The 24118-nt window shown below is 36.3% G+C and overlaps 2 protein-coding genes, 1 long non-coding RNA gene and 1 pseudogene across 12 annotated transcripts; 1 reads left to right on the top strand and 3 right to left on the bottom strand.

Moving 5' to 3' along the window:
• Window positions 1-1954: 1954 nt before the first annotated feature.
• LOC110616251 lies at window positions 1955-11244 on the bottom strand. Of its 8 annotated transcripts, XR_006350633.1 has the most exons (5): window positions 10997-11239; window positions 10822-10899; window positions 10442-10716; window positions 10105-10155; window positions 9343-9703 (listed from the first exon to the last, which is right to left on the bottom strand). It is a non-coding gene; the product is annotated as an uncharacterized LOC110616251 (long non-coding RNA). The 8 variants fall into 8 exon arrangements; XR_006350631.1 differs by adding an exon at window positions 1955-2016 and having other exon boundaries at window positions 9581-10716; window positions 10997-11243; XR_006350632.1 differs by adding an exon at window positions 8027-9278 and having other exon boundaries at window positions 9581-10716; window positions 10997-11243.
• Window positions 11245-11332: 88 nt separating this feature from the next.
• LOC110616249 (pentatricopeptide repeat-containing protein At5g42310, chloroplastic) lies at window positions 11333-15513 on the top strand. Of its 3 annotated transcripts, XR_006350630.1 has the most exons (5): window positions 11333-13264; window positions 13612-13764; window positions 13875-13946; window positions 14709-14892; window positions 15127-15513. XR_006350630.1 is itself a non-coding variant. In XM_043956433.1 (4 exons), exons 1-4 carry the CDS (start codon window positions 11474-11476, stop codon window positions 14817-14819), a joined length of 2127 nt encoding a protein of 708 aa, XP_043812368.1. In that variant the 5' UTR covers window positions 11333-11473; the 3' UTR covers window positions 14820-14893. The 3 variants fall into 3 exon arrangements, 2 of the variants coding, with proteins under 2 accessions (XP_043812368.1, XP_043812369.1); XM_043956433.1 differs by lacking the exon at window positions 15127-15513 and having other exon boundaries at window positions 14709-14893; XM_043956434.1 differs by lacking the exons at window positions 14709-14892; window positions 15127-15513 and adding an exon at window positions 14536-14696.
• A 169-nt stretch (window positions 15514-15682) lies between these two features.
• LOC110616250 (metallocarboxypeptidase A-like protein MCYG_01475) lies at window positions 15683-20444 on the bottom strand. Its single transcript, XM_021758610.2, has 11 exons — window positions 20204-20444; window positions 19860-19917; window positions 19673-19783; window positions 19285-19422; window positions 18471-18540; window positions 18335-18390; window positions 17857-17982; window positions 17371-17510; window positions 16532-16604; window positions 16383-16457; window positions 15683-16218 (listed from the first exon to the last, which is right to left on the bottom strand). The coding sequence occupies exons 1-11, from the start codon at window positions 20314-20316 to the stop codon at window positions 15922-15924; spliced, it is 1257 nt and encodes a 418-aa protein (XP_021614302.1). The 5' UTR covers window positions 20317-20444; the 3' UTR covers window positions 15683-15921.
• A 1051-nt stretch (window positions 20445-21495) lies between these two features.
• Window positions 21496-22905, bottom strand: LOC110615388 (annotated as a pseudogene).
• Between the last annotated feature and the right edge of the window lie 1213 nt (window positions 22906-24118).

The raw sequence follows: 24118 nt of genomic DNA, 5'->3' as shown, positions 1-24118 counted from the left end.
GGGAGTGGTTCTCTTTAGCCTTCCTTACTGCTTCTGCGGAGAATGCTTCTCTTATTCTAATGATATGTTGGGCTTTGTGGCATAACAGAAATAATGTTGTTTGGAAAGCTTAGGGTCGAACTGCGAGTGGTGTGTTCTTCATGGCACTGAATTTTTTGCAGCAATGGAGGGGGCCTGTTCTGATTCTACCAACTGCACCAATATTGTGTCGGCTTTGACTGTTTGGTCTCCTCCACCGCAGGGTTGGATTAAGGTTAATATTGACGCATCTTTAAACTCGCAACGAAGTTCGCTAGGCTTCGGCTGTGTAGTCCGAGATGCTAATGGTAGATTTATAGCGGCTAAAGCAGACTGTTTTTGCAGTCAGATGGAGGTTAAGTGTGCTGAGGCAGTGGCTTTTCGAGAGGCATTGAGCTGGATTAAAGAGTGCGGATGGGATCGAGTTCTTTTCGAATCGGATGCTCAGGTTCTTATTGTGTCCATTAACAATGCTTCATTAGATGATTTATCACCTTTTGGTCTTTTGGTTCAAGATTGTAAATTGCTTCTATCCAGTTATGAGGAAGTAAGATGTGCTTTTATTCAGAGGTCTGCGAATGATGTTGCTCATGTTCTAGCAACATCGGCTCATTCTGAGTCAGGTCAAGGAGTTTGGGTTCATGTCCCTCCTCCTCATATAGTTTCCTTGATTGCTTTGAGTTAATAATATTTCTTTCATTTTCAAAAAAAAAAAAAAGTACTTGAATGGAGTTAGAGTGGAAAGATTCTAGTTATATTTGATTTAATAAATGCTTTGGAAATCAAGTTATCAAGTTATTCTACACTTGATTTAATAAACACTTTGGAAATCAAGTTATTCTACAATGCCTTAATCGCGCTTTAATCTCCACTTAGTAGCAAGAATGCTATCATCAAGTTCAAGTTATTCATGAATTCTTACTTGAATTGGATGATCGTCCTCTGATTTTATTTTTTGTAACGACCCGAAAATCGGACCGCTACCGGCGCTAGGATCCAGATCGGCTTAAGGCCGCCGGGACCCGTAGCAAGCCTGACATGAAACCTGTAAACCTGTTTAATCCCATACATGACCAACAATCATACATAAAAATTTAAAACTTTTCTTTCATCATACACCATACTCAACCTGTGCATTCACTAATCATAGATAACTTAAACATTAATCCCTCAGTGGGATCTCATCCTTGCCCAAGTGGGCGATACATCATAAGTTGAGTTGGTTAAACATAAACATCAACAGACATTAAGATCATGTATCAACAAGGGATTACAATACTCATAGGGTCAAGCACAACTATAACCTCAATATTCTTCATTACATATCTATACATCATAATACAATCTATCATGTCCACATGCTAACTATTACATACACATGTACTTCAAACTTTGGCTAACCTCCTGGTTTACCCTGTACCTGCACATCTGGGGTTAGGGGAGAGGGGTGAGCTACAAAGCCCAGTGAGCAGAATAGTAAAGCATTTAAAACATATGATAACATGAAATGCATCACATCACAGCTAATTACATCAAGGATGAATTTGTCACCGATAGTCCTCTACACATTCCAATAGTGCCAGGGGCGTAGAATGGGCCTCACTGGTCTTTCTCTTACATACATAACATAACATAACATTCCATAGTGCCAGGGGCGTAGAATGGGCCTCACTGGTCTTTCTCTTACATAGTGCCAGGGGCGTAGAATGGGCCTCACTGGTCTTCCGTACCGTATCATCATCATATCGTAACATAGGAGGACTAAAGGATCATTCAACATTCATCCGCATCATCAACATAATATGCAATGCAACATATTCGTGAATTCTAATGCAAGCACCCTATTATATCTCATGGCATTCATGATGCGTGAATCATGCTAAAACTGGTTTATTTATTTAAAAACATAAGAGTTATTCCACTCACCTCTGGGTAGCTCTGACCAGACACTGGGGCAGCAGACTCACTGCTGGGGTCCTCGGTTCCTCGGGTCCGAACCTACACAGGTGGACTCAAATGAGGGACCAAACATACTAGAACATAACTCTAAAAACATCCCCCAAAAACCCCCTAAAACATCTCAAAATATCCATGCAAAACATGCAAAGAAAGGCTGGACAGGGCACTTTCGGCGGCAGGTTCGGCGGCCGAAAGTCCCAAACAGATCCGAAAGTCAGGCACTTTCGGCGGCACCTTCGGCGGCCGAAAGTCCCAGACAGATCCGAAAGTCCTCTTTCGGGGGCAAGCTTCGGCAGCCGAATGCTGCCTCCACAAGGGGGTTCGGCGGCCGAAAGTTCCTTCGGCTGCCGAACCTGGTTTCTCCCAAATGGGCAGAAACTTGGCTCAAACGAGCCTCTTGCCTCCCCAAGCCTCAAATCATGCATAAACTTGTTCTAAAACATGCATATATATCATACATTACACCTAGAGGTCTCAAACTAGCATATACCCCTACTACAACACTTCAAACACACAAAATCAACATACATTGTTCAAAATCATCATCAAAACCCATAAACTCAACTTATAGCCTAACATGCATTTCTACCCCCATGAACTTCATAAAACTCACTTAAAACATAATATAAGCTAGAGATCGACTCTTACCTCTTGAAGATCGAGAGTAGAGGCGACCAAACTTGAGGTTGGGAGAGATTTGAGTTCTTGAATCTCAAAGCTCCAAAACTTTGCTCAAAAGCTCAAATCTTCAAAACAAAGTTAAAACAAGTGAAAAACTTGAAAGATCTAGAGGAAAAACATCAAAGATCGGTGAGGGGCGGCGGAGAGCTCACCTTGGCCGAAAATGGGGAAAAACTCGCCCGTTTTCGGCTAGGGGACCCTTTTATAGTGGCTGGCCAGGCCACGTTCGGGGGCCGAAAGTGCCTCCGCATGCATGCCATGTTCGGCGGCCGAACTTGAGGTTCGGCGGCCGAACCTGGACTTCCCTCACTTATGCTTTCGGGGGCCTAAAGCACACCCGCAACGCATGCATGTTCGGCGGCCGAATTTTGAGTTTCGGCGGCCGAACCTGAGCTTTCCTCCAAGGTTGTTTTTATTCAAAAACTCATTTCCTTCTTACCTAAAATCATCAAAACATTAAAACATTTCATGAAAACATGGTTTTTACCCATCTAGAGGTTTCCGACATCCGAGATTCCACCGGACGGTAGGAATTCCGATACCGGAGTCTAGCCGGGTATTACATTTTTATTACTTGATGTTCCTCCTGCAAGGTATACGTTTTTATTTCACTTTAAAGCAAAGTGGTTGCGACATCCTCAGTTTACCAATGTGGTACAGAGTGCTCGAAAATGTTCCAGGCCATGGTTCACCTATGATTTTTAGTTGTAGTCTTATCGATCTCAGCTTAGTTATTGACATCATATCGCTTTTAGGGGTGACTTTGGGAGAATGCAACAGCTTCAAAAACAACTAGAAAACTTATATGTTCGGCCTTTTGATCCTAATAATGCTACTCTTGAAACTCAATTGGTGTATCTACTTCATGATCTTTGGCAGGCAACGTTATCAAGTGCAATGGCTTCAGAAAGGGGATCAAAATACTCTTTTTTTCACCTCTCCACAATTCAATGGCGACAACATAATCAAATGATCATCTTCAATCGACTTGAAGTGGCTGGGTGGTACGGGACATTGATATTTAAGTTCTAATTTGAAATTTCTTTCAAGGTCTTTTTCAAGCGGGATCGCTGCAAAGTTGTGATCAGATTCTGTCTTTGATACCCAATTTAGTCACACCAGCACTTATTGAAACTTTGTTGGCTTCGCTTTCTGATGATGAGGTTAAGGCTGCAGTTTTTCAATTGGGTGCAACTAAAGCTCTAGGTCTAGATAGATTCTTTGACTTATTCTATTAGTATAATTGGGATATGGTGGGTCCGTCTTTATATCGCGTTGTTCGCAGTTTTTACAAAAATGGGTACTTATTGAAGGAGATTAATAAGACTATTATTATTTTGATTCCGAAATGTCGAAATCCAATTGGCATTCATCAGTTTCGCCCTATTAGTTTATATAATTTTGCGTATAAAGTCATCTCCAAAACTATGGTCAACCGACTAAAGTCATGGATGTATTCTTTATTAGTTTATATAATTTTGTGTATAAAGTCATCTCCAAAACTATGGTCAACCGACTAAAGTCATGGATGTATTCTCTAATTTCTAATGATCAGAATGCCTTTATTTCTGGTTGAACCACTCAGGATAATATTGTGATTACTCAAAAGGTTTTCCATTATTTGAAGGCTTCTCCTAGTCGACATCATACTATGACTCTAAAATTGGATATGTATAAAGCGTATGATCAGGTTGATTGGATTTTCTGCATTTGGTTCTACTAAAAATGGATTTTGCTTCGCAGTAGGTACATTTAATAATATAGTGTATTATAACTGTGAGTTTCTCTATTCTAGTTAATGGTGTTCCTACAACTCATTTTCGTCCTTCTAGGGGACTCAAACAAGGGAATCCTCTCTCCTTTTTTTTTTTTCTATTTGTTTCTCAAGCACTTTCCTATCTGCTATTGGATGCTCAAGCAAAGAGTCTCATTCAGGGTATCAAAATCTCTCAGTGTGCTCCAGCTGTTGTAGATGTTTTATTTACAGTTGATACTTTACTGTTTGCTCGTGCGACAAGATAAGAAGCAGATAATTTGTTAGGTATAATTCAGTCATATACCATGGCTTCAGGTCAATCGATCAATTTTCAAAAGTCTCATATTCTATTTAGTAAACATACACCTATTAATCTTAAACACGAGCTTCTCAGCAAGTTTCATATGCAAGAATTATTACTTTCAGATCGTTATTTAGGTCTATCGGTGTTCTTAGAATGCTCTAGACAACAAGCATTAACAGTTGTAGAGGAAAGGACCTGCTCAAAGCCTCAAGCTTGGAAACAGAAACTTTTATCATAGGTAGGTCAGGCTACAATGGTTAGATATGTTTTATCTGCTATTCCCACTTATTCAATGTCTATTTTTCAGTATCCCAAGCAGTTTTTAGCAAAACTCAATAGCCTATTATTAAATTTTTGTTGGGGTGGGGATGAGAAAGTTAGAAAAATGCATTGGGTCAGTTGGCAGAAATCATGTCAATCAAAGTTCTGGGGCGGTTTAGAATTTAAAGATTTTAAAAATTTCAACCTTGCATGTTTAACAAAATAATGTTGGAGGCTTTTCCATAATTTTTCCCGCTTATGGGTAAGACTTTTGAAAGGATTATATTTTCCACGATCTTCTTTCTAGCAGGCCAGCCAAGGGCACCACAGCTCGTGGATTTGACAAAATCCATTGGCTAGTAGAAGAGTCCTTCAAATGGGTAATAGAATGAATATCGGAAATAGACAGAATACTTCTGTTTGGTCGGATCCATGAGTGCCCGGGTTAGCTAAGTTTAGATTATCTAGCCCTGCAACTTGGCCAATGGGCATTGATAGGATGACAAATTTAATTGATCATAGGGCGTTGAACTGGGATCATCAAGTAGTGAGGTGATTATTTCCTCATCAACAAACTATTGTTATTTTCACTATCTCGGTAGCTCCTATTGGTACGTCAGATTTTCTTGTTTGGCACTATGCATGTGATGGCCAATATAGTATTCAATCCGACTATAAGCGGCCCATGTGCAGCTCATCTGCTCAATAGATGATCTCTATGCCCTCCTCTTCCTCTAGCATACACCCAAGTACGTGGAAGCATATATGGTCTCTTCAAGTCCCCCCAAATTGCAACTTTTTCTTTGGCAAGTTCTTCACAATGTACTACCAGTCTCTATTAACTTGGTTCGACGAGGTGTTTTGCAAGACCCCAGGTGCTCTATTTGTCAGTTTTCGCCATAAACTTTGGAACATATTTTCTTTTAGTGTCCACATACTCGTGCAGTTTGGCTCATTAGCCCTTGTAGTTATAAACCTCATCCTATGGGCTTTTCTAGTTTTGTAATATGGTGAAAAACCTTATTGAAAAGGATTCAGAAGAATACAGAAGGCTCTTTGTTACCGACCCTGACTACACTTACCTTATGACATATCTGAAAGGAAAGAAATAAAGGTATTTTTGAGTTTGTCCAACCTGATCCTATTGTTACATCACGTCGTATCTTTACTGATTTCAACTTATTTCAGTAGAGTGGTGTTTTTGCCGATACTCCTTCCCAGCCGCATAGGCCTTATTTAGTTACTGCTTGATGTCCTCCCCTATGGGATGTATTAAGCTTAACAGTGATGTGGTTTGGCTGAATCAGTTTTTTTTCTGTTGTTGTTGCTGTAATAGTTACAGTACTACAGGTAAGATTATGCATGGGACTGATATGCGAGTATGATATTTTTCTATTGTAGCATGGAAACATGTACTATTCTTGTAACTGTTAAAATGAGATACGCTACGAATTTCCAACCAATTATATATTTGACTGATTCGACTATCGTATATAATACATATATACTCTTTATATACTCTTTGCAATTTGTCAATTACCATACCGTGGGAGATTAGGGCTTTAATTTTGGCTATACTCGATATTTGCTCTAGAATTCCAAATGTTTCCTTCCAGTGAATTCCACATCAAATAAATATTATTACAAATATGGCAGCTAAATTTTGTTTGAGAAATTTATTACTGCCAGGTTGACAACAGTATACTTACGTTTCTTATTGTTATTTCTTATTGTAATAAAACTTTGCTACTAATCAGAGTCTTGTAATGCAAATGTAATTTGCAAGGCCAAAAAAAAAAACATTATGATTATATCAGTGATTGACCTTTCAAACAAGAAATTTAAAAAGATAAAATAAATAATAAAATAAAAATAAAGCTAATTGACCGAAATAAGCTAACATTTACATTGTTTTATATTTTAATTTAAATATTTAAATTTTAAATAAATCCATCAATGTTTGCATTTGAATTTGAATATAATTTTAATTAATTTTTAAAAATTAAAATGTGAAAATTTAAATTTTTATTATTTTTTAAATTTAAATTAATTTTAAATATAAAAATAATATTAACTCATATTTAATTTACTTAACTTATTAAATATTAAAAGATTATTTGAAAGATATTTTAAAAATAAAATAAGATTAAATAGAATTATAATAATTAATTTATATATTATTATAATGTAAAAATAAATAATAAATAATAATTTTGAGAAAAAAAAAAGAGAAAAAAATTATGATACGTAACGACCATTAATGATCTGATTTGTGAACCTACTAATTACTTTTTATTTTATTGAGCCCATTTTTATTTACATAGCTTCTTCTAATTGTGTTGCCATTTCATGTGTACTATTTTACATGAATCACCGAAGCACTGTATATGCCCATTGCTCTGTCAAGATTGACTAGGGATAGCAAGCGGGCGGGTTTTCAGGGGTACCCGATCCGCCCAAATCCTATTAGTACGGATTTGGATTTTTACAAAACGGATTTGGGCGGATTCGAATTTGAAAAATTTTACCCGTCTCGAATTCGGGTAGGGTTCGGAGTAAGTTGATCGGATACCCCGTTACCCGAACCCGGTTAGCTACAGTAACCAAACTAACCCTAATCCCTAAATTTCCTTTTTTCATTTCACTTCATACACTTCCCTCTCTCTGTCGGCGCCTCTCTCTCCCGCCGCTTCCCTTCCCATAATTTCCAATCGACTCTCTCCCCTACTTCACTGCCGGCAGCCCCAACACCGGCGACGTCCCATAAATCTTCTCCCTCCCCAGTTAGCGATATCTCCCTTTTCCCCATCCCTTTGAGTACTACCTTCAAGGAATTCCTCTCGCGTCCCTGTATTGATAAGAGCGCATTTTCATACTCCCACACCGGTTACGTGCAGCGGTAATTCCCAATAAGCAAGAGCAATTGCGTCTGATTGAAGAGCTCCAAGGCAAACAACAGATATTCTAACAAGACCGGGTAAGCATTCAGCTATAGGAACAGTAATCCCACAAACTAAAAATACAGAGTCTGCAAGCTGCTCGTGAGGTTTTTTTTTCTTTTTATTTTTTTTATTTATCACTTGTGCGCTTTGTGTATTATTGAATTGGCACGATATTAGCATTTTTAATCTTGTTCTTGTAGTTTCCTTGTATGAGATTTTGCTCTATCTCTGGGTTGGTGCAAATTGCTTTTTTCATTTGGATAGAGACTAGAGAGTTAGCTTTTAAAAAACCCGTATATGGTGTTTTTTTGTTATATTGCCATTATTTGAGTCTGGCATCTATGCTTTGAGAAGCTATTTTGTTATGTTTCTGTTTGATTTTTTGCTGTTTATCCTCTCGCCTCCTCTCTCTCTTTTCCTTTTCTTCAGCCTAGTGTAACGAAAATTGACTGGGAGGCTAATTGTTTGACATCACAGGCTTAGGTATTGATCTGTGCAATTTCTATGAGTAGTTCATTCATTGCTTCTTGTTGATTTTTCCTTCACGAGTGTTACTGGCTTGGTCTTAAATCTTAATATCTGAACCTGGAGTAGTAATTTCCTAGCATATCAATTAACATTACCCAAATGAACCTTAGTGGCTTCCATGATCTGGTTTTCCTTGGCTTCTGGAAAAATCTTTTTGTTCTTCTATGCATATGACCTTGGGTGTTCTTAATTTCTTATGCTTCTGTGGGAACAGGCTTCAGTTTTGAGTGAATTTTGTGATTCTATTTGCTTGAATTGAAGTAAAAAAATCGGGTTCGGTCGGGTTCGAGTAGTGTGCGGATATTGTTAAACGGATTTGAGACGGGTACGGGTATTAAAATTAAAATACTAAACGGGTTTGGGACGGATTCGGAAATTTTACATACAATCGGGTTCGGATTTGGGTACTCTCAATTTCGCGGGTACCCTACCCGTTGCCATCCCTAAGATTGACATGGCGCTCGTCTAGGTCAAGCGAACACTGCTCGATCAACACTCGTCAATCCAAAAATATTTCAACAGTGTCCCAGGAAGAAGTTATAATCCCCCAATCTACCGAGAGATTTTAAAGTACAACAATTATATATAATAAATGAATAGGAAAGAGAAAAAATAAAATAAAACACAACTCATTCTTTTATTTTTTTTTAATACACTTGGCCATAAGTGGATTGTGATACCAATTAGAAAATTCTAGTTGGTATACCATTTTATCATATAATTTCTCCTATCTAACAAGACAACAATTTCTACGTAAGAAAATTTCAAAACACTAGCACACCGATGGCATACTATGCTGCAAGAAATAAAGTGGCCTCACAGTCACAACCTGGTAATAGGCAAACACAATCCATGGGATGAAACTTCAATGAAGAATTGCTCATGCAGAATTCAAAGCATAATTTCGTGGAGAAGAATGCAAAAAAAGCTATATAGGAGGCTTGTTTCCTCTGTTTAATTCTCATCTACTTCTCTTACAAACAAGTAAAAAGAGATTTTGAAGAGTACCAGGACAGGAAAAAAATACAGAGCTTAGGCACCATGCACATTGCATCAAATTTAAAGGGATGATGAACTTCATTGCTGAATTACGCGATACAAAATAATTTGTCTAAAAGGTAAATACATCACCTTGTGCAACTCATCTTTTGTATCTGCTGGGTAGAACTTGCAATCCTTAGGAAATTCACTAGCAAGCCTGGAAGTGCACGCGTTCTTTGATTCGTTTATTCTTTTCAGCTCACTCGGTAGATCCTAAAAACAGAATGACACATAATTTTTAACCTCAGGCACCGCTAGTAAAACCTTACCCAACTGTTATTTCTCAAATTTTCACCAGGATGCAAAGAAAATTACAATGATCAAGATCTTAAACGAATTAAGACAACAGTGCTGACAAACCAAGAGAAGTAAACACTGAAAGCATTGAATTCCAAATGAATCAACATAGTCAAAAGCACTTTTTTCACTAGCTGATGCCTCAAAAGCAACCAGATCAGCAACCTAATCCAGACAGTGTTCAAAAGGTCACAAAATCATAAGCAATCAGACCAGCAACCTAATCCAAACAGTGTTCAAAAGTTCACAAAAAGCAAAAGCATTATGGTACACTTGACTACCTATAAACAAACACCAGTTTCCATAAACTTCCGTACCTTGGCCATTTCAATACAAGATAACAGATCCCCTCGTGGTTCTTTCAATACCTAAATGAATCAAATCATAATATTCACAAATTTTCACAATAGGATAAAAAATTCTAGTCAACAGTCATATTCAGATGATAAAGCTTAATCTTTGAATCAGAAATCAGAATTTACAATATATTTACTGTTTATTTCAGGACATAACAGGGCAAAACCAAAGGAAGTTCATGCCCAGAAACTGCCTCAGAAAACAATTTCCAATCACGAAGACAATTAAACTGTCTACATTCTACTAGACAGAAGTCTTAGTAGTTCAAAGCAAGTAAATCGCAGAATTGGAACCTACAGTTGCTCTAGTCTGTAATCAGATGATGCAACTGTGAAGACCCAGCTCCACCACCTTCGGGAGATAATAATTTCAGAAGATCTTCAGCAAGCGAATCTAGGTTTACGGAGACAGAGAGGCCAGAGAGAACTTATCACTGATTCAAATAATAATAATAAATCCAAAATAAACTTCTTCATAGAAGGCACTGCAAGTGCACTATTGTTATGTAAGATACCCATTCCCATAGAAGCCCTTTTCACTTTCAAGGGGGCAGCCCATTTCTGCTTCCGCAACTGCGAAATTGGAATATTGGCAATAAGATAAAAAGCGAAAATTATAGCTTTGAAAAATTATGCCAGAAATACGTGCAAAACGTAGAGAATTGAATATCAAAATACCATCTTGCTACGCTGCATTGGGACAGCTCGAGCTCCCTTTGCGACACTCTGCTCCAATTTTGCTAATCCGACTCTTATCTAATTCAACATGAGCAAAAGAGTTAGATTCTATTGATTGAACTATAAAGTTGGGATGTAGAAACAAGGAAAATGAAGATTTGGAAGTAAGGTAAACCTTTCAGAGATGTTTTGTGAAGGTTACTAGATGATTTGGAGAAGAAACGGGACTTGTGAGGTTTGTTCACTTGAACTCGTGATCGCCCCATAGCTACTGAGAAGATCGTATGCAGCTAGCTGGTTAGTGAAACCCTAGAAACTCATCAAAAGCCGACGAGCATTCCACTTCTGCAAAACCCTGCTGCTTCGGCAGCGAAGGAGCGGCAAAGGTTAAGGGGGGCATTCGCTGCTATTTTGTGGTGTGAAACGACAACGCTTCAATTATCACCAATTTAACCGTAATAACAAATTTTTTGCAAATCTACGACGTCGTACTGGCCAGCGGAACGTGTAAAAGATCTGCGCTTCACCTGTCTTTTTCGGCCCGTCGATTATCCAAACCTCCTCCTTCCTCGATGAGCCACCATTGCTCGCTCGCTCACTCGCTAGCTCTCTCCCTCCAATCCTCTCTCTCTCTCTGAGGATAAGCAAACATATGCAAAAAATGCTTCTTTTCCCACCACCTCCTCCGACTCGCTTTCCTTCAATTCAAATTCCTTCTCCATTCCCCCTCCTGCACCACCACCACCACCACCTTATCTCTCAACCGCCTGTTTCAGCCACCACTTCCACAACCGCACTAACAAACCCCACTAATTTGGCTGGCCCCACTGTCTCCTCTTCGAGACGGCTCAATAACGATCAAAATGACATGGACGATATTCTCCCCCTCCAGAGCCGCCGTTACGACTTTACTCCACTTCTTGACTTCTTGTCCAATCAAATATCATCTTCTGCAACGTCCGATGACTCCGAATCAGCTTCACCTACTTCACTGGATGCCACAGAGTTTCAGCTTGCTGAGTCATACAGGGCCGTACCTGGTCCACTCTGGCACTCTCTTCTCAAATCTCTCTGCACTTCTTCATCCTCCATAGGTCTAGGGTACGCCGTCGTTTCATGGCTCCAGAAACATAATCTCTGTTTCTCCTATGAGCTACTCTATTCGATTCTTATTCACGCACTTGGCCGTTCGGAGAAGTTGTACGAGGCGTTTTTGCTCTCTCAGAGACAGACCTTATCTCCATTAACCTACAATGCCCTAATAAATGCCTGTGCCCGCAACAACGATCTTGAAAAGGCACTCAATTTGATTTCTAGAATGCGCCTGGATGGTTACCCATCGGATTTCGTCAATTACAGCTTGATAATTCAGTCTCTTACACGATCAAATAGAATCGATTCTGTGATTCTGCAAAAGCTTTATAACGAAATCGAGTGCGATAAACTTGAGCTTGACGTTCAGCTCTCAAATGACATAATTATTGGCTTTGCAAAGGCAGGTGATCCTAGCCGGGCTATGGAATTCCTAGGTATGGTTCAAGGCAATGGATTGAGCCCAAGAACGTCGACTCTTGTCGCAGTTATATCGGCCTTGGGAGAATCGGGAAGGACTACAGAGGCTGAGTCTATTTTCGAAGAAATGAAAGACAACGGATTGAAACCCAGGACTAGGGCTTATAATGCGCTTCTTAAGGGGTATGTGAAAGCTGGTTTGCTGAAAGATGCGGAATTTATTGTTTCTGAGATGGAGAGAAGTGGAGTTTCACCAGATGAACACACTTACAGTCTGCTAATTGATGCCTATGCTAATGCAGGAAGATGGGAAAGCGCAAGAATTGTTTTGAAGGAAATGGAAGCAAGCAACGTGATGCCTAATTCCTATGTTTTCAGCAGAATTTTAGCTTCCTATCGGGATAGAGGGGAGTGGCAGAAATCCTTTCAGGTCTTAAAGGAGATGAAAAATATTGGGGTGCGCCCTGATAGGCATTTTTACAATGTCATGATTGATACTTTTGGCAAGTTTGATTGCCTTGATCATGCAATGGCTACCTTCGATAGGATGCTGTCTGAGGGGATACAGCCTGACACTGTTACATGGAATACACTTTTAGACTGTCATTGTAAGGCAGGGCGGCATGATAGAGCTGAGGAGTTGTTTGAGGAAATGATGGAAAAAGGTTACTCACCATGTACTACAACATTTAACATTATGATTAATTCGTTTGGGGAGAGGCAGAAATGGGATGATGTGAAAAATTTGATGGGAAAAATGCGGAGTCACGGTTTATTGCCTAATGTTGTAACATATACCACACTCGTTGATATTTATGGGCAGTCAGGGAGATTTAATGATGCGACTGAGTGCTTAGAGGATATGAAGTCTGCAGGGTTGAAACCATCCTCTACCATGTATAATGCATTGATAAATGCTTATGCACAAAGGGTATGTTATTGCCTCAAAACTTACCATGAATTCATTTAACCACGTCATGAAATGATTTTGCTAATTTCTTGATATGGTTACGTCTCAGTTGATTCAAGTTTGCTATATTCAATAGGCACATAAATCATTTTCCATAAATATATTTAAAAGAAAAGAGGAGGAATAAAAGAAACAACACATCATTGACTGCAAACGTCTGGCTTGTCTTCGTTTTGCTTTGTTGGATTTAATAGAGATTACTGTCATTTTATGCGTTAATTATCTACTGTTTGATTTTTTACCAAAGCACGTGTTAGTGGCATTTTTCTTTGCACTCACTGATAGTCTTCTATTTCATTTGCTCACAGGGTTTATCTGAGCATGCACTAAATGCGTTTAGGTTAATGAGATCAGATGGCCTGAGCCCTAGTATTTTAGCTCTGAATTCTTTGATCAATGCATTTGGTGAGGATAGGAGAGATGTTGAAGCATTTGCAGTGCTGCAGTACATGAAGGAAAATGTAACTATTGGTTAATTGATTGTTTAACAACTTCCAGTTTCCCCTTTTATTGGAAAGCTAAAATTTGTTTTTCCATCTGCTGACATGTCCGTTGGCCACTGGAATTGCAGGATTTGAAGCCAGATGTCGTAACATATACTACACTTATGAAAGCTCTGATTCGTGTAGATAAATTTAACAAGGCAAGTTATTTTGCTCAAATGCAGTTATGATGGCTATCAGATGTCCCTGATCGTATATGATATTATCTACTTATGAAATGTTAAAAATTTTGTGTTGCTATATTCATTGCCTAATGCCTACAAGCAAATGCACTTTCATTAATTTAGGTTAAGGTCTGCCACCCTAGCCATCTTGATTGCGTATATGCCATCATCTTTTTTACTTGCTTCTTTTCCCTTTGATTTTGTGAGATGATACTTGCAAGGTAAGCAGTTCGAATTTTGAGTGTATTGGATGGATGGTTGTTTTTTAAGGCCATCTATCTTTCTTTTTTTTTTTTGTCAATAATTCATTTAACCGCCAAAATAACCAAACTGTACAAAACAACTAAGAAATCTATCATATATTAGATGTTTTAATTGCTGTTGAGAGTAATAGATGTCTCGTTTCAACCAAAAAAAAGAAAAAAAAGATTGGTAACTTGAGTTGTGTGGGTAATAGTCGTTTTAAGCAGCTCTGCCAAATATTTTTACATGCCATAGATACTGCAGTCATCACTGTCTGCATTTTACATAACGAATTAATTTGTGCATGTCTGCATTGTGACAGGTTCATGAATGTAATTGATAACCTCAAAACACTCAATATTAATCAGAATGAAGTGAATAGGAAAGGAAAATGGCATCAAATGCCTCTAGACAGTTTCTGCGCTTTCCTATGATTATGTATCAATTTCAAAAGCTATACTCAGTCTGATGTGAAGGCTTGGTGCATGGTTTCAGGTGCCATCTGTATATGAAGAAATGATTTTGGCTGGGTGTACTCCAGATAGGAAAGCTAGAGCAATGCTACGATCTGCACTAAAATACATGAAGCAAACACTAAAATTATAGTCAAAAAGTGAAAGTTGTGGGATCAACTGTCATGGACTCATGGTTAAGGTCACTAATCATTTGCCAATTTAAGGTTTGTGACTGCAGTCCTTTAACTGATGTTACATTTTAATATTCAGTTTTGGCATGTTATCATATTGAAATATAAAAAAGCTTGAGTTTCTGCAATTTGCTTATAAGTTCTGGATATGTTGTTTTATCATGCCTTTGCTATTTTGAAAGCCCTCTTATAGTACTGTGATGATAAGCATACTAATCCCCTCCCTTGTCAAATAATTGTCATTCTTTGGCCTAAATGGTCTTGCAGGAACAACTACATTTTTGTACGTTAATAAGTTGGAAGGATTCTCATCCAGGGACAATGAAATTCTGCATTCAAAAACCATACGTAAGGTCAAAACAGAGACTTGGGGGCATCTTCATTCATCATCTCTCATTTAGATTGTAAAGTTCTTGGCTTCATACGAACACCACATAACATGCAAGTTGTTGTCAGTGTCATGTATTATAATCACTTCAATTCGGAATTGACAATTCCGATCACTGTTATATCATAAAGGAAAATAGATGCAATTTCTTTAAAAAAGTTTACATCCTTGTTACTCTGTATCATAATGATTCTACAAAAACTTGGGGTCTTGTGTGTTTCTGTTGTACAATGGATTAACCTGCCATTTTCTTTTCTCTCCTTTCATTGCTTATTTGTGCTTGGAAATAATGATTGATTTCGGATAACCTCATCGGATCTCTAGTTCTCTACAATGCTGCAGCATTGAATTAAAATTAAAATATATCGCAAAAGATAACTGCTTTTATCTTGTTCGTCGCTCACTCATCAGAAAATTATAAACTCAAAAAATACAGTTATTCCAGGAAGTGACATTCATATACTGGAAGTTGAAAGAGAAAGCACATGCTCACTAAATAATCCCTTCGCCCCATTGTGAAAAAAAAAAAACAAAAGATCCTATATGAAGTTTAATTACACAAATCAAAATCTCTTCTCTAAAGAATGTAATACATCTATGTCTCTATCAATCAAAAACCCACGCGTATACGTGCAAATTATACTGTGGCCGTGGCCGTGGCCGAATCAATAGGTCTACGGTCTACTAGACTTGCTCTTTGCAATTCTAGAACAGAACATGAACAACAACAGAACAGAGGATAGCAAGAAGAGCCTAAAATATGTTCTTATCTCCTGCATCCCAAGATCTAGCACCTCCATCTTCTTCCCATATCTATTTCTCCTCTCCATTAAGTACCCATCAAGATATTCATCTATTGATACCCACTTGTCCAAATTGGATGTGGAGCCCTTTGATCCAATCTCATCTAGTTGGAGTGGTCCCAATTTAAATATTTTGAAAAAGGCAGCAGACCAATCATTCAGAACTCTCTGGATCCAAAAACCAATTATTTAGTCATTAAATTTCAACAAATTACTTCCCATCAGCAATTGCCATTTCCTTCTCAGTTTTAATTTATAACAAAAAATATTCATAAAAATAAACGAAGAGAGAAAATAATGGAGTGACAAATTTGAAAAATAACATAACATACATTGAAGGTAGTGAGGTCGACAGGATTGAACATTTTAAAGCAGTCTTTTGATGAAGCTGTTGGATCCCCATATATCTGCCAGTCAAGTAAAATATAAACAAAGGATACTAGCTTTAAGTAATTTTATGAAAGTTCACCATTTCACTAACCTCAAAGGTGAAAGCCAGAGGCACTTTTACAATATCGTACATGTAATCTGTTGCTGTCCCATGTGCAAGATACCTAAATTTGAGCATGGATAACAACTATAAGCATGTCAATATTGTAATTTTTCTTACAGGAATATCCATATTGATGAACATAAGATCATGATTCAACATTTTACAGCAAATGGGGTGCTTAAGTCTTTCAACAATATGCAAAGATAATCAAATGCTAGAAGAAATGGGTGCCATCTCCTACAGCCCTGCAAACTCTGCAAGAACTTGAACTTGAATATGAGAGCTATAAGCTGTCTCACATTCAGGTTCTGGCATCCTGCTACTGTAATCCTACTACATGAACTAGACCTACAAGTCGAACTACATTGCACGCCATATCAGATATGACAAAATCAGAGGTTCAATATGATTTAGACATGCTTGCTGAATACAAACTAGAGAACTATTTTTTTCCCCATAAAGAAGAGATAAACATGCTTTAATATTATCAAAAGTACTTGTAATGCCTATAAGACTTCATGAAGCTTTTTGCATTCGGCTCTGCAATCATAACAACCCTATATTTATATATGTATCACATTATAACCCATGTTACTCTTGAGTTGCAGCCTGCATGAGAGCACGACCAGACATTTCAGAATGCAGAAAAGGCTATTTATGCTAAATTGGAAGAGGTACATCCCAAAACAAACACAAAGGAAGCCATAAATGTAGGTTCACATGCGAATGTGTACTGCACTGTAATTAAGCAATAATGAACATGTTTATCTTGCTTGAACTCGGCAAATCATTGTTTGACTGTAAGGCTCACAGAAAAATAGACTAACCCAACAGAGCCTCCTCCTGAACCAATCATGCAACGGTTGTGACAATGAACTTGATTTAGTTCATTAAGCAATGATTTCATCCGCTCTGTAGGTGACCCATCAGGGGTTGTGTTTCTGTGGTCATATGGCATAAACAAAGCCTGAACAAACAGAAAAAGGAACGAACTGTTAATTAACCAAAATGGACTTGTTCTTCGGCCATAATCATTGCATTATATTAAACATACTCCCTTTTTTAATCCAGAACATTCACCAAAGTTTCTGAATGAAAGATGGTATAGTTTATAGAATAAATCATTAAAACAAGAAAGTTCATGAATGAATACTTCATCAGTGATTTTTCAATTGCACACACTGGTACCCTAATGTCATTATCTTGGGTATTGTAGATGATATACTAGTTCATAAATTTCTTTCACATGCATCAGTACATCAACAGGAGGAAAGAATCAAAGAAATGTTGCTAAGGAACCTGGTATCACTTACCTCCATTCCAGAGTGCACGTTAACCCATATGTGAGGATCAAATGATAGGGCAAGTTTCCGCATTATTTGGGTTTCAGGCTCACTGAAGGGAGCAGAGCCCGGATTCTCTTCATATGGATCATAATCCTATAATTGGATAAACAACTAACATGAGACAAAGACATCATATCACACAATATCATACTGTTAATTTGAAAATATAGCATATAAACATTTAATAGTAGAGAAGGGAACGCTAAAACCTCAATGCTTTAGTCTACAGCTTTGTCAATGATAACCAATATAGGTTTTGTCCCAAAATAAATCTCATATTATGCTCATTTAAAATTATAGTTAAGAATTGCCAAAGACAGTACATTAGTTGGCAGAGCTCCACTCTTGCAATTGGTTCATCTACACCAGGAGCTTAAAACATGACATTCTAGTATGAAATACAGTGTAGAATGCAATGAGAATAGAGTCAATGAGCATAGCAAACCTTCTCCTTTTTGCCCCAATCAACACTCCAGTTCCGGTTGAGATCAACTCCTCTTCCTGCCACAAAAAGATAAAAAGTTTATATTACAATGTCTTTCCTAGTATTCATATTGAATCACAAAAATCAACTGTAAGACCATTTCTCCTCTCACAAAGATCTCCTCCTTCAACGAATTTGCGGCCATTCAAATTTTCGAGAGGCACCACCTGTATATCATTGGAATTAGCATTGGTAAAACATCAAAGTTCAATAAGGAAATTTTCGAAAACATGGATATGAAGCATGATACTTCCTTTTAGCATTACATGATTTTCATAAATGTTTGGTTTTGCTTCAACACCTCTTTCCCACACAATGAATTTATTGGAACACAAAATATAACTAAACAAGTTTCAATATAACTAGGGAAAACAATTCAGATTTCCTGGAACAAAACATGACTAGTAAGATGGATAAAGTCTCCCAACAAAGGATAATCTAGCTCCTATGGTCAAACTTACATATTTATGCAAGTATTAGCAACAGAGGCCACAGACATCAAATAGGCAGGGTAAACACTGAAGTAAAAAAAAGGATAAAGAGAGCAACAAAAAAAAATTTATAATCCATTAGAATGTAAGATAGTTTCATATATTATAATGGTTTATCATTAAGAATGACTGTGTATCTTTTGCTCCTATAGATTACAGGTCATAACTCAAAACACTGAAGTAAAAAAAAGGATAAAGAGAGCAACAAAAAAAAATTTATAATCCATTAGAATGTAAGATAGTTTCATATATTATAATGGTTTATCATTAAGAATGACTGTGTATCTTTTGCTCCTATAGATTACAGGTCATAACTCACAAATTGCAAAAATTGATAGACATTCTAGTCCACTCAGAATTGGCAGATCACAGCTACATTAGCAAAGGTAAGGGAAGAAATGACGTCAGATGCGAAGTTACCTTTATGATAAGCTTGTCTAGAGCACTTTTTAAGGAAGTTGGATTTGTATTGGGTAAAAACTGTTCTTCACTTAAGATTGACAATATCCGCAATGCAAGTTCTGATGTAATGAGCTCCCTACCATGCTGTCCAAAACTCTGGAAGACAAGGAATTATCTGTCAAGAAAACCAGCAATTACTAATCTGAGATATTCTAATCAAATTGATAATAGGGTTAGATAATATATTGTCTTTCATTTCCCCATTTCTTCCGCAATTTAAATCAGAACCATATACATTTCAAATTTTCTTTCTTTTCTTTAACTTTAGCAAACAGGAAAAACTAAGGTAAGAGTTAACAACTTGACGGGCTCCACATAGAATCTAAAGAATAATGCAGAAACTTACAAGAAGGATCCGAAACTTAGACCTGTCATCACTTCCTCTCCTACTCCTACAATAAGTAGCCACTGTGATCTCTGCCTGGTAACCTTTGTTTCCAGTTTTAATCGTCTCCAACTGTAAAAACCATTGAAAATGATAACTTTCAAGCTTAAGAAAGGAAAACAACTAATAAAGCGCAAATGTCACATACAGTGAGTTTGTCTGGGTGACGATGAACCAATGCCTTTATCTGCTCTAACAAATCGATACTGCAAAATAAGAATGTTTAAGAAAAACCCATCATCCTTCCAGTTAATTAATTTGAACAAAAGCATCAAATAATTTTGCTTTCAATAAAACAGGTACCACCTTTACCATTGTTAACCAGGATTCAACTAAAATCTCAAAATCTTCAAATTGTGAGAAAAATTTATTAAAAACAAAAAAAAGAATATAAAAGTTGTAAAGTTAACATAAATCTTTCACAATTAGGAAGAATCAACATAACATAACAGTAAACTGATTCATGTCAAGGGAAGAAGCAGGAAGCAATACCTGGAATGGTAGAGATCGCGATTGATGGGGGTGAAGGTGGAATTAGATTCAGCATTGGCGGATGAGAAACATGTAAGAACGAAAAAGATGAAGAAAGAGAGGATAGAAGCCATATGCGTGAGGAGAAGAAGAGGAAAAAGCAGAGAATGTTTGCTTTCTTTCTCTTTCTTTGTTTTTATCTCATCTCATTACAGCTCCATTTTCCAGACAAGCGCGATTCAACGTAAGACTTTCGACTCTATGAGAGAGAATGAGTGTGCGGTTTTGTCAGCTTGTCATTCGGATTTTTCTTTCCTGTTCAATCAACGGCCACAATTCATTTCTTGGTTTTATTTTTATCAAACCTTCTTTAGATCGGACGGTCTGGAACATTATAAATAAATCTTCTCCGATCCGATCCATCGTCCAAACGTGGATAGGACCCACCATCAGATCCTCGGATAATAATAAATAATAAATAATTAATATGGACCGAGAATCGTACTTGACTTGAAGGATAGAGCCGATCTGGGCTTTAATTCCTCAAGCCCATAAAGAAGATTGTGTGGCCTCTGATTTAGATTCTGAAATGATCCGAAATCAGACCCGAAAATACCAGGGTCCGGTTCCAAGTCTCTAGTTTCAGGAACCGAACTAGTCGCTAAATTGCTGGATAAAGGTTCAAATTGACTATATTTAATTTTTTAAACTGAGTTAAGTTTGAATTTAATTTTTAAATTTATTTATTTATAAATTTACTAGTTTCACTATAAATATATTTATTTAATTAAAATTAATTATTTTTAAATTTATTAATTTTAAAATAAAAATCCATTAGAACCATAAATGAATTGAGATATTTGTGAATTAGTTTAACTCTTTCTGATTTTTTGGTTTGTTCATTAAAAAATTAAAGAGAAATCAAATTTAAATTTTTCAGATAAGTAAACCTTGATTTATATAGTTTAAAGCTTAATTTAGGAACATTAGCTATTTTAATAGCGGATAGTGGATAATTATTTTGACAGTGATTAGTCAAATACGATAAGAATTAAAAAATAATATTTTTTTTTAATTTATTATTTTAATTTATTTTAACCGAATCAAAATATGAAATATTGTTTTTAAAATTTATGTTAAATAGAACCATTTTCTTAAAGAGTGTTTAAAATAGATGGAATGATGGTTTTAAATTAGGAAATCATCATATAATAAACTTTCTTCAGTCTTCACAAGCAGCAAGCCTACTAAAGAAGATTATGTTTAGATAAATGCCGGAAAATCAATCAAAATTACCAGAAGGGGTTTGATTAATCTTCTATTTTATTCTACAAAATCATGCTTCTCACATAGATCTGTGTCATACCGAGTCATCAATTAGCAATGCCAATTTGAGAAGTTCTGGATTGCTTGCTAATATAGCCATGTCTGGCTCGTCTAGGGTCACCCAAGCTTCTATTCCATCACTTAGCCTTGTCTCAACCAAAACGATGACATTCATAAAAACTGAAGCTGTCAAGCCAATACTGCTAACCCACACAGGTTTCCCCCACCCAAAATCAGCACCATAATAACCAAAGTGACTCCAACTTGAAAATCCAAAGCAGTCTACTTCATCTCCTGAACCCATTTCAGCTACTGTCTTGAAGAACTCAGACATCACAGATTTCCCTTCATCTCCTTTGATTTGCTTGAAAAACTCAGCATCAATTCTTGATATTGCTTTCTTCACCTCGCCTACCAAGTCACTGAATTCTGGCTTGGAATCTGCTGTGATTTTGCAGCTGCTAACCACAGGAGTTTCCTAATGAATTTTCTGTCAAGGATGGTTCCATTCTTCGCCGCAGATTCACAAGATGGGTTAGCAAATAAGGCCTCTGAAATCCATGCAATTCTGCAGAAGCAGCCATCATAGACTTCCACAGGAAAGCTGAGACAACCTCAACTCGTGTGGGACATTTCTCTCCTGAGCTCGTTGCTTGAGCTTTCAGCTTGGTTATTGCTGAGGAAATCTTGTGATGCAATTTCCCTTTCTAAGGAAGGAACGCCACATGGAGAATGATGCGTTTTTAAACCACAACTCATCATTTGGAGGAAAAAGAGAAGCAGAAAGAAAATTAGGAGATATTCGTTGATTGCAGCTCCTGGCAGCCGAAGTCCAACCCTTGAGAAACGTCCCAAGTGCAGCACCATCAAAATGATCTTGTGGGAAATGCATATGCTAATGGCAATGCCACCGCAACTGAAGACGTTTGCTTGAATACACATCACATAAGATCCTGGTGCTAATTCCATAAATGGGAATTCACATGGAAGGAGCTTATATATTAACAGGAGATCAGGTTGAGTTAGGAATTCATGGAGGCTACATGAGCTCACTCTGGCTTCTGCAAAATAGGCACCTTCATCATAGCAATCAATGGAAAGTTCATTTTTGATATTTCCAGCTAGAGGGTAAAACAAAGTTAAGGTCCGTGATAGAGATGATTTGAGCAGGCTTAATCTCCTGGAGACATCGGGATGAGTTGAGTTGTTATTCATGGGATAGAAGAGGATGAGTGGAGAATATGAAGATGGCGATAGCTGATCTAGGAGGGAAAATTTGAAGATTCTTAGGTGAGATGGTGTTGGAGAAGATGGTTTGATATTCTTTTTGGAAATTATTTGCACTTCCATTTCGATTTTCATTGCTTGAAGCTAATGGCTTCAATTTGAATAACTAAGCGGTGATCACAAAGCAACAAAATCCTTTTTTTTTTTTTTTTTTTTTTTTTTTTTCTTTTTGGGTTTTCAGCACAAAATTGGTGTATATGGCAAAGTCACTAAAAAATGGACACATAAATATATATAGTTATTAAAAAAAAATTGTTCAGTAGTTTTTTAAAATTTTTATTTTTTACTCTATTAATTGAATTTTAAACTTTATAAATTTTCAGAAATATATTTTATTATTATTTTTTACTTTAGAAACTAATAAAATTATTATATAATTTGATATGTCATTATCGCATCAGTGTGCCAGTAAAATCTAAAAATAAAATTAATGATAATTTAAAAGTTTAAAATTAAGTTAGAGTATAGAATTGTTTTAAAGGTCATATTTTTTATTTTACAAGATTTTTTTTTATGAAAAATATAATTCTATAAGCTTTGACAAATTTAGAATTTAGAATTATATTTAGATTTTTTATTAAAAATTTATTTAGAATTATATGTCACGAAATTTAGAATTTTTCTCTGAAGTTAAAAATGGCTAGTTAAACTCTTAACATAAATTTAGAAAATGAAATTGATAAACAAACTCTAAACTTTTAAATTTTTAATAATTATATCTTATAAAATAAATTCAAGTGACATGATGATACGTAGGATAATTTTATTAATTTTTAATAATATAAATAATAGTATGATACATTTAGAAAGAAAATATAAACTTTAATTGATAATAACTTTAATATGGAATATAATTATAAAAATTTAGAATAGTGAAATTTTTTGCAATTAAATCATGATAATATGGAGAGAAATTTTAATAAAATAATAATAAATAAATTATTAATGACAAGAATGAGAGTTACTTGTGGCTCCATTATTATTAACACAAAGAGGGAGGACTAATTTTATTGCATGTCTTTGATGAATATTAGGATAGGTGATTCAACTTCTTTTTTTATAAAGTAAGATAAAAATTTAAATAAATATTTATTTAGATCACTTTATTTTTAATTAAATTAATATAAATTTAATTTAATTTCAATTTTATAAATTAAAAATATTTGTATGGTATATGAAATATACGAAAATAATGTGTCGAAGTATTTTGATCGATTATTAAAAAATATTTATCTTTATAAAAAATGTTTTAGCACATGACCACTTGAGCAAATCGTTCAATTACATATCAGTTTGGAATAAGAGTAATGTGTCCTTTTATTT

Source organism: Manihot esculenta, chromosome 5 (genome assembly GCF_001659605.2).
Source record: "Manihot esculenta cultivar AM560-2 chromosome 5, M.esculenta_v8, whole genome shotgun sequence".
Lineage (NCBI taxonomy): Eukaryota > Viridiplantae > Streptophyta > Magnoliopsida > Malpighiales > Euphorbiaceae > Manihot > Manihot esculenta.
The sequence above is the reverse complement of the archived record's forward strand: the minus strand, read 5'-3'. Positions and strand labels throughout refer to the sequence as shown.